Here is a 10558-nt window from a genome sequence, read left to right on the forward strand (position 1 = left end):
TGTTTATATTTGAGCCCCTAAAACTACTGTAAGTATATTTAGTGTGGTAAGCAGGGTAATGTTCTTGTGCTGGCCATTAGATGTACTGCAGGTTTAAGGCACTTCCACACGGACTTAAATTTTTATACAGGCAGTACTTCCCATTTGAATTAACAATACTGATACGAAAACTGGCTTATTTATCACCAGTTATATGCCATGCTTTTATTTTTTCTTCTTTTTAAAGCATTCTTGTTTATACCTCATCTTTAATCAGCAAAAAATAAGGCTGCATTTATTTTCTGTGTATGCATAAGACGTGTGCGTTATGCTTGTTGCTTCTAAAAAAGAAAAACTCTGTAGAACCCCCTTCCTCTGTTTGAGAGCATTTGTGTTCCTTTATATTTCCTTGTTGATTAAGACAGTATAATTATTAGTAAGCAGACTGAATACTACAGTTACTCTTATGACAATTCAATACAAAACAACTGAATACCCTGCCTCCGCTCTTACATAATAATTCAGCTGCATTCTTGCTTTTGTGGTTTTCCATAAGTAGCTTAGCATGATAACACAAGTCTTTACTGTAAAACAGATGGAGATTTCCTGACAAAGAACTAATCTGGCTTTTGAACAACTAAACTTTGATGTTTTTTCTGTATTTTCCTTCCATCTGTGAGGCTGTAAAGTAACAGTTTCACGTTCTTATTCCCATCTCTTTTTTCCTCTTGAACAGTTTGCTGGAGAGCAGTAACCATCAAGATGAAGAACACAGTCTCATCGCCCGCTATGCTGCTAGACTGGCTGCTGATGCTGCGGTGAGATATACTGCATATAAGACATTTTTAACACACACTGTATGCCATCTTTTATCACTAAAAAAACCTGGCCTTGATGAGAGGCTCTGACATACGCTGCTGTCTACCTCTGGGAGGGTTCAGTCCTTTTTATGGCAGACATGATCAAGGGATTTACAGGTGGTGATCATTTCTAACCTGACTTGTACACCAGTTTATGTTTGGATCATGTCTTGATGAATGGCTGGTGACTTGTCTGTGTTTTCCTCCTGTGAGATATGAGATCAGGTGGAGGATGACATCATCCTGAGGTAAAGTCGAGTCACGTGATGTCTCTTGCTTGGTTTCACTGACAGGCGCAGCAGCACAGGGTCCCCACAGACCTCCCCTGCTCACTAGATGCCAACAAACAGCAGAGACAGCTCATCGCCGAGCTCGAGAGCAAAAACAGGTTAGGGACGAATGATTTGTTCGTACTGTTTAGTTCTTTTTGGTTCGTCTCTACTTTTCTTTCCAAACTCCACAACAACTGATAAAGCACGACACAAAACAGGGTCCTGGACAGGTAAAACAAACAAAAGTCACAGAAAATGTATAACTTTGCTGGAAATCATTATCTATAACTTTGTCCAACAGTTAGCCAACAGTGTGATTGCTTAATGCTGTGTAAATTATAAGATTACATGTCTAATTTATTTGTACGGCAAACGTAATACTTTTGCAAAAGAACTTTAAGAAACAAAACAGTCAAATGTGAAATACAAAAATGACCTTTTATTGAAGTAAAGTGAATTCAAACAATAAGGCTCATGAATAGGATTTGCCACCCTCTGATACTTTTTTAAAGGTGCAAATACACGTTACAGTGAATATGTTAGTTTTAATACAACTGCATTCATATTGTGATCTAAAAGGTCTGTAGCATGTTAAGTGTTTCTGGCTACCTTGGGGCAGCCTGATCATCATATTTAAAAAAACCCCAACTATTTTTATGTGCTATATACTTGCATATTTGTAACAGCTAGTTGCTAACGTGACCATTTGCTGCTATGCCAGTTAATGTATATTGAATGTTTAGAACTTTGTATCCAATATGATGCAAGTGGTCAGAGTAGTCCAAAATGGTAGAGATAGATTAATATTTCAGCATATCTCATTGATGTTGAATCTTAAAATGAGCTCTTTATAGTGTAGGTAAAATTGCTTCACCTGACCACTATCTTTAATACAGGAAAGTTTTCTGCATGATTTGTCATATTCAAAAAAGCCAATATTTTATTAATTCCACCAGGGCTTGTAACTGTATGAGCATAACTGTATATGCAAAGGGATTTAGTCGCATACACAGTGTTGGCCGTGTTTGTAAAGTAGCCATATCTGACCCTTGGTTATATGGACAAACTATGACCCTGTTGACATCTGGTATTAAAACTCACTGTCTGACTAAAATTCAATATGTCTGAATATAACCTGATCTTGTACTTCTGAATGTTTGCACCCATTTCAGAGAAATCTTGCAGGAAATCCAACGGTTGCGCCTACAGCATGAGGAGGCCTCCCAACCACCTCCTGACAGGGGCCAGCACAACCCTACCCTGCTGGCTGAGCTACGACTTCTCAGGTTCCTCTACCTGCTTCAATTCTGCACCAAACAATGATTTTATCACAGGCATTTACACAAAAAAGAGCATGTTTTTATTGTCTGCCTTTTTTATTTTATGAAATGAACATTTGTTAGAGTCTTTTGATGCTCATACTCTTGTCACTATAGATAGGACATTAAAGTATCATCACACCATACAACTTGTTTCCTCTCTTAGGCAACGCAAAGATGAGCTTGAACAAAGAATGTCTACTCTGCAGGAGAGTCGCAGGGAACTCATGGTGCAGCTGGAGCAGCTAATGATGCTTCTCAAGGTACTGCAGACATGCTTTTTATCTCTTTACACTGCACAGAGGTAGTGCAGATGCTTTTGTAGTCACAAAACCAAGGCACTTTTTAATTCTTTGGGGAACAACTAAGTTCAGTATCATTCTTCTGCACTGCAAATGAAAGTTTTGCCTTATTTTGGGATGTGTTTTTCTGGCTGTAGGTGGTAACTTGAGGCTTAGTAGTAAAAAACTGCTCTTTGCAGAATAGGGAGTTAAAGAAACTATCATATATGTCCGTTAGAGGGCGCATAGCTGTTCCAGTAGATCTCTTCTAAGAGCTTCATACATAAATATAATTAATGGTTTTATCCTTCAGGTGAAGTATATGGTTTTCTGTGTTTGTCAACCAATCAAAATGAGAGTTATGAATCTGACACAGCTTTTGGAATAATTTAGTACTCAACAAGTGTCTTGTGTATGTCATTTTAAAGTTCCAAAAGCTGATTTTGTGAAAGCAGGCCCCTTTTGTGTTTTTTGGGCCTTTTTGGTTGCTCTGTTTGCATTTTGGATAACTGTAGATAGTCCATTATTTATGTATAGATAGACTTTTCTGTAAATTATACCACAAAATCCCTGATTAGCTACATTTTGCCAAGATAAATAAGCCCTTCAGCCATACAGCCCATTTAAGATATTGAGTTTGGAATGATGCTCCACTGCACCTTATAAAACAACATGTTTATTCCCCTGTAAGAAGGATAACCTTTGGTGCGAGAATATCTTCTGCAGCAAACAACACAGGAGTTCGTCAAAGCCTACATAAACTGCTTACCGTACTGGCTTAAGTGTGGAGGATATCAATCTAATTAGACTGAAGGGATCAATGTTAATCCATTAAACTTGCATGAGGATGCCATATGCTTGTCACATCTTGAAGGAAACACTGATTGGATTCTATCTAGAAATACTCGCTATGAATCATGAAAATATTGTTTTTTTTTTTCAGCTGGAGGAGGAACGGAGAGAGGCTGTAAGTGTGAAACTGTGGAGAAAAGAGACACCAAAACTTGGATTGCACATTTGAAACACTGCTTCACACAGCTGTCAGGGGACAACTTTGTATCTACAAAATATGGCCTTTAAAAGACTACTGTGTCTTTGTTTTGAAAAGACAATTGGAGATGCTTTGTTTTCACCAGACAACCGTTTGTTTTGGTTTTGTTTGTGGAAATAATATTAACGTTTTTCAGGGAGAAATATCTCTATTAACAGCACGTTTAGTACTTAAAAAGTCTGACATTACAGAAAATGCATCTTAGTGACTTTATGCGCATTTTTCTAGCATGTTTCCAATGTTTGTTACTCACTAGGATATTGTGGAGTCCTTTTGGGACAAATTAGCTCCTCTGTCGATTTCAAAAAATATTGAACTGAATTGTTTGTAGCTGTTTTTTGGAGTTTGACTTCTTTGCTGTGATTTCAGCTTAAAATGAAAAGAGTCACTTGTTGCACGGTTCTTGGAAGGCTTGCTTTGATGGGAAACCCTTTCATCCAGAATATATTTTATGCTTCAGCTTTCTCTGTTAACAATGTCTGCACAGTGGCACTTGTTAACACAAAAAACTGTCTGTATGTGCTGCAGACTCAGGGTCCCGGCTCTCCACGCTCTTCCCCCAGCCACACCATCAGCCGACCGATCCCCACACCAATCCAATCCAACTCTGCTGTCACGACCCCCACGCACACACCTCAGGACTCACTGATGGGTGTGGGAGGGGATGTTCAGGAGGCCTTCGCTCAGGGTAACACACTCACAGTAGGAAGATGCATGGATATGGTGTCCTAAATATGTTTGGAAGTGAGTCCCTTCACATTTGAAAATCCTCTATCTGCATGTTTAAAAGGTCCAAGGAGAAATCTGAGAAATGACTTGCTCATTGCTGCTGACTCCATTACCAATACAATGTCATCACTGGTCAAAGAACTCAACTCAGGTACTAAAGATTCAAGAAAAAATAATGTATTATGATCCACTCCATTGATAAGAACGTTACATTATAAATCCTTGTGTTTTACAGAAGGTGGAAGTGAGACTGAAAGCATTGTGGATTCAGACTTTGGACGTGGTGACCTCTTAGCCACAAACTCTTCAGATCCCCTCTTCACATATAACCCAAGGTACATATCAGAACATACATTCATGACTCTTCTGCAGCCTAAGAATCAGTATACAAAACTTTTTTTGCAGGAATCTGCATATTCTCTCTTACACACAAATGTTTTTAGATTTAAAAAAAAATTGCCAACACCCCCCCCAAAAAAAGAAAATCAGGCCTTTTCAACATCGGTAAATTAACAAATGCTGATGATGAATCACTCCTTTTAAGGTGTTGCAAGTTTTATCAGTAGTGTTGCATTTTTCATTCAGATATGTGAGAAAGATGCTAAAAAATCAGGCCCTGGAAAAAAATGCAATCAAATGTAATGTTGCTGCAAATGACTTTACATCACCTCATCTTGTGCCTTTTTTTTTCAACTCACTGCTGTCCATCATAGGAGTTCAAGCGCTGCAGAGGAGAGCTTTGAGAATGTCCTGGAGCAGCAGCTGGAGGATGAGCTCAAGCTGGAGGAGCTGATGAAGCACAGACAGGAACCAGACAAAACATGCATGGTGAGTTCAGGATTGTGCACTGTACTGAAGAGAGAAGAAGACATATCTTTTATAGTGAATAACTGAGTTACTTCTCTTTCTTACTCTCTAGGTGACCCTGCAGCAGTAACTGTGTGTGACCAGGTAACTGGTAAGTATCAGATCAACTCCTAAAGATCAGCACTCGTGGTGTGGTTCATAAATGTGAACATTCACAGCAATGTTGAAAATAAAAATATTATAATAACCAAATGCAAGCTTCAAAATAAAATGTAATTAGCTGAATACAGACCAGCCAAAGGTTTAGAACATACATGCAACAAGCAGCTAAGAACAGAGAATAGACCATTTTTTATTTATAAGCTCTTCTATTTGTTACCTTTTAATGTTTGACTATTATGTTTACATCACAATTCCTGGTGTTGAGTTTCACCCATATTTGGGATAAATACAAATTAATGTATTTCAATCTTAGCAGTTTCAATGTTCCTTTTTAGTCCATTTATTTTCTAAATTCTTCTTTATCTTTTTAATTATAGCTCATGAAATGGCTTTGTGGATGCAGCATCAGTCTGTTAGTCAGTCCACAAATGTACTTCTAATTGAAATGCCAATATACTGTATGTTGAATCTATTAGCGTGAGATTATGTGTTTCTTCAGGGGCATGCATAGTAACTAGTAAGCCCATAACCTTAACTTCAAAACCAACTGAAGGATAACATACAGTATAGCTCTAATTAAAATAATGGCAGCTATCAGACATACTGCTGTAAAATTTACATAGCAAAATCCAGACCAAAAAGAAACAAAGTAAATCTTTACTTTGGAACTAAATCAAAGTATAACCAATCATATCTGCTTACCTATAAGGTCAGTTGTTCAATTCAACAGTGGAAGATGAAGGTCATTAGAAACAACGCAAAATTTAGGACAATATCACAGATTTACTTTTCAAACCAAGAAACTATGCCCTTTGCCCTCTATGTCCACTGACAATATAAGGCAAGAGTTAAAGTTAATGTAAGGAAAGTTTGATAGTAAAATTGAAGTTTATGGATGGAAACAAAAACATGGAGTCTGCCCTCCCTCTTTACAAACTGCACCAGGACTCTGACATCCTAGCATACATTATTATTTGTTAGCCATGGCCAGTAAGCTAACAAGCAATAAGATAAATGCTAGCTAAACTTAAATGTATGGAAAGTTATTTCTCGTGCAAGAAAGGCACTCAAACATGTTAGCTTACTCTTCGTGAGAAAAAAAATACTATCCTGCATCCTGTTGCAGCCCTGGAGCACATGCCTCCTGTACTTAGGGTATGCTGACCGTAAAGCGAGCACACTTCGGTGTCACCGGTAAACCTAGCGCCCCTCTCTGTTAAAGACGGGAAACGGTGGTAAACTAATAAATCCTGTCTATTTTCTATGCCTTTGAAAGAGTCTAGAGCTGTTGTACATAACCCAAAGGCATTTTTGAAAATGCCTTTGACAGAGCCACAGTCCAAACCTGGGGTGATGTATGTAATATTATACACATATGTATGAGTAAGTATGCTCACAGTTTTAAAGAATCCAATAATTACTAGATTAAAACATATTATCAGAGAATGCAGAGAGCTTGGTTTCACCGTTCGTGAGCTCAATCAGATGAGGGTTTTGTTTGTTTTACAAAAAAATGCAATGACTGGTAATTTTATTCTGCTTATTTGTTAATATACCAGCTAATCTACATTCAGTAATTAACTAATTTATTTTAAAAGATTTGTCTACTATGGTTAATATCAAAGCTAAAGTTAGACGATCATGAAATTCTGAGATAAGACACCCCAGATGAGTTAAAAGTTTAAAAAAAAAAATTTTCAAATAATCAGTGCTGTCAAAATTTTGTGGTTGATCAATGACAGGGGTTAAAAATTGGGTCGAAAAATGAATGCTGATTAATCACACTCTGATGCCATCACACAATCAGCTGAGGTAGCTTTATGACTTCTATTGGAAGACTTGTAAAAATTCTCTGTACTCTTAATTTTACAGTTTTATGGATAAATCCATATTCTACAGATACACACCATTGTAGATTGACTAGTAAGTGGACAATCTGCCCTCAGTCTCAACCTTTGTCACTTTTCTTAATTATTATACCAGTAATGGAATTTGGGATTAGTTGCAATTGATTCATTACGTAGCCTATAATTTATTTGATTTTTTTTAAGTGGCTGCCCGCAGTAGCTTTTAGATAAGGTTTTCTTATATTTTCAAACAAAAAACCTACAACTACACTTCAATATATTTATATTTATTAACGTTCATTAACAAATTGATAAATGCTGATGATAATTAATCAGAAAGCTTTTATAATCAATTTGATTCCTTTTTTTTAAATTGACTGACAGCACTAAAAGAAAATAATGTGTTTAATACTAAATATAATTTCTGAATATCAGTATTAGATTTACTGGCAAAAAGGTCATATTTCAGGAAAAAAGGTTAAATTGAAAATCTATTCACTCACACAACTGCTTATTTAGATCTAAAATTCAGAGTTACAAGGTCACATTTGCAACATGTTTTTTTCTCTTTTTTCAGAATCGATGATATTTATCTTTTATATTTTGTTTTGTGTACATCTGATTAAAATGTAAAGATGAAAAAAACAAAGGTTGACAATTAAATATGACATTTAAAGCCTACTGTACAAGTTTGAAAAAATGATTGATGGGACTCGCAGTTGATCACTTCTGATGTCAAATTTTCCCTTTTCCTCCTTTTAATTGTGGAGGAATTATTTTTCCAAGTAAGGCTTAAAAAAGACACAAGTTGTCATAAAAGAGCAACATGTGACTCAAGAGCCGTGCATTGTATATCACTGGTCCAGAGTGAAACATTTATGTTATATTCATATGATGGGTTAGCTTTGACATTATAAACAGAAAAATGTATTAAACTTGCAGTAGGGGAGACAAGTTGCCACACTCTTGGCTCTGGTTTGGCATATTACCTATTATCAATACATCACAGTGACCATTAGACCAAAGCTTAAGGTCTTGCAGTGAAATTGGTATCTCTTTAGTTCTTTTGAACTATTTTGACAGGTTGTTATTAACCATCAAAGACAATCTGACCCACTGTGACAATCAGACCCATCTCAGTGTTGGCTGTCACATGAGACACATTTGAGAAAAAAAAGCTTCAAAAGTAGGATACCCAGAGCGATGAGACCAGTCCCACCTGACCTCTTTACAAAGGTTTTATTCTACTGCATGGCTTCAGATAGCTAGCTGAAAGTAAGCTATGACTCTAAACTTTTAATGGAAAAACAACATCTACATGAAAACTTCTCAGACCCAGAAAGATCACAAAAATTTCTTCTCCGTTCAGTGTTTTGTTTTTGGCCAATATTTGACATGGCCGTTCTAAAACAGAGAGCTGTCTATAGGCCATAATAAGCACTATGACAATCATTCTGTGAGAGAACCAACCCATGTCTCCACCAGGTTATATTTGGTTTTTCAGAACCAGGCTTTATGTACTTTAAAGTTTTATATGATGCAAGTGTTATAATTGTTGGAACTATGTAAAAGCACTAATCTTGCCTTACCTGCCGTCTTTTTCCTTTTGTTTCCACATTAAGTTGTTACTAACATATTTTTTATTCTTAACAGGTGAGCAATACAAAAAGCAACAACAGTAGAATACACTGGATGAGACAACACTGGGCCTACAGTACCGAGCACTGAAGATATGAAGAAATTCAGTTGAAGTAACTTCTGAAATCCAACTATAGAATACATTCATGTAAAAATCTATTTTTTAACCAATCACATATTTAAGGTAATACTGTGAGCTGATGGAAAGAGATTAATTAGAAAGCTGTCTACTATACCACTGGTGCCATAAAACACATGACCTTGGGAAATTATTTCTTGACTATAGCCTTTTTATATGAGTTGTGAAGCAAATGTACTACTTTAATGTTAGTACAGTGTGGAAAACATGATTTGAGTCATGATCTGAAGTTCTATTGTTTTTTAAAAAACAGTAAACCAGATTTAAATGTTATTTTCATCTGGTACACAAACCTGAGATTACGTTGGGCTTCAAGTTTTAGACAATGAAATTGCAATCTTTTGTAAAGTCTAACTTGGACAGATTTTACCACTGTTCCATCGTTCTCTTGCTGTTGAGATTTTTTTTCTGACCAGATGTTTCATTTGATACATTGATCATAACAATGTACACTGCCTTAGCTGACGGGATGACCTCTCATAAGAACGTATTTAAGCTGTCATTGCAGCACGTAGCCAACAACAAATCAGTTATTATATATAAGGGATTTTATCATGAATTGACTATATGATGCAGAAGATGTAACACAGTGAGTGACAAATTTCTAGAATTCAAAGGTTTACACTGGTTAGAGCATTGAACAAGTCATGTTTACCATCAATTGTTTATGAACTAATGTATGACCACACAGGTCCTCTGCCATTTTTCATCTGTTGTCACCAATGCTACCACACAGAATTCTCTGTGTGTCTTGCACACCTTTATGCACACTCTTAATGTAGTTTCAGAGTGTGTGTGAAACTTAACTCAGTCACTTTGAGAAAAGTGGCATGCCAATCTAAAAGTCATAAAAGTGTGAAATATATCTAGTTTGATTTTTGAGCAAGTTCATAGCGGTGATTTTGCATGGTGGTGATGCATAATAAAGTGTTGACATAATATCACATTTATTTTGGTCTATGAACTCCTTTTCTCTTTCTTTTTCAATTCCAGAACAGCACACTTCAATTGGCTGAGTTTGGCAGTGCACATTTATTATCTGTCATAAATGCACCGTTGGCTGCCCTCAACCTATTGTCTATAATTCATCACATAGACCCACCATCTGAGGTAACATAAAATCAGCCATGCAGCACTGAATCTCATGTGAGCATTAAGAGGAGGATTTTTGCTCTTAGCCTCAGGGAGCATTTCCAACTCATGAATTTAACCTTTAAAATCATACTTTTACTTTTAAAAAAAAAACTGGTAGGCCTATTTATTACCATGACCTACAGCATCCATCACAACAATCAAAATCTTGCTTTCCACAGTATATTTTACTACCTGGTCTTGTCTGCATGATCTACAAAATAAGAAAGGCATGTTTATGCTGATGAATTTTACACAAAGCTTTTCCCAGAGGCCATTTATCTTGTATCAAGAGCATGACTGCACCCTGGTGTCAAAACAGGAGTGGTGCAGTTATGTCAGA

The 10558-nt window shown here is 36.5% G+C and overlaps 1 protein-coding gene across 7 annotated transcripts in view; it reads left to right on the forward strand.

Moving 5' to 3' along the window:
• Positions 1 to 10030, forward strand: part of dtna (dystrobrevin, alpha) — a 32253-nt gene extending 22223 nt beyond the window's left edge. For 4 of the 7 annotated variants that reach the window (XM_041803167.1, XM_041803166.1, XM_041803169.1 and 1 more), the window contains 11 exons: positions 716 to 797; positions 1133 to 1227; positions 2284 to 2397; positions 2597 to 2693; positions 3655 to 3678; positions 4291 to 4450; positions 4553 to 4642; positions 4727 to 4826; positions 5205 to 5319; positions 5411 to 5449; positions 8961 to 10030. In XM_041803167.1, the coding sequence (XP_041659101.1) occupies positions 716 to 797; positions 1133 to 1227; positions 2284 to 2397; positions 2597 to 2693; positions 3655 to 3678; positions 4291 to 4450; positions 4553 to 4642; positions 4727 to 4826; positions 5205 to 5319; positions 5411 to 5428 (895 nt within the window). In that variant the 3' untranslated portion in view covers positions 5429 to 5449; positions 8961 to 10030. The remainder of the gene's footprint in view (positions 1 to 715; positions 798 to 1132; positions 1228 to 2283; positions 2398 to 2596; positions 2694 to 3654; positions 3679 to 4290; positions 4451 to 4552; positions 4643 to 4726; positions 4827 to 5204; positions 5320 to 5410; positions 5450 to 8960) is intronic. The other 3 variants (XM_041803172.1, XM_041803171.1, XM_041803168.1) reach the window with 1 other exon arrangement.
• The last annotated feature ends 528 nt before the right edge of the window (positions 10031 to 10558 follow it).

The sequence above is a fragment of the Cheilinus undulatus genome, linkage group 13, assembly GCF_018320785.1.
Source record: "Cheilinus undulatus linkage group 13, ASM1832078v1, whole genome shotgun sequence".
Lineage (NCBI taxonomy): Eukaryota > Metazoa > Chordata > Actinopteri > Labriformes > Labridae > Cheilinus > Cheilinus undulatus.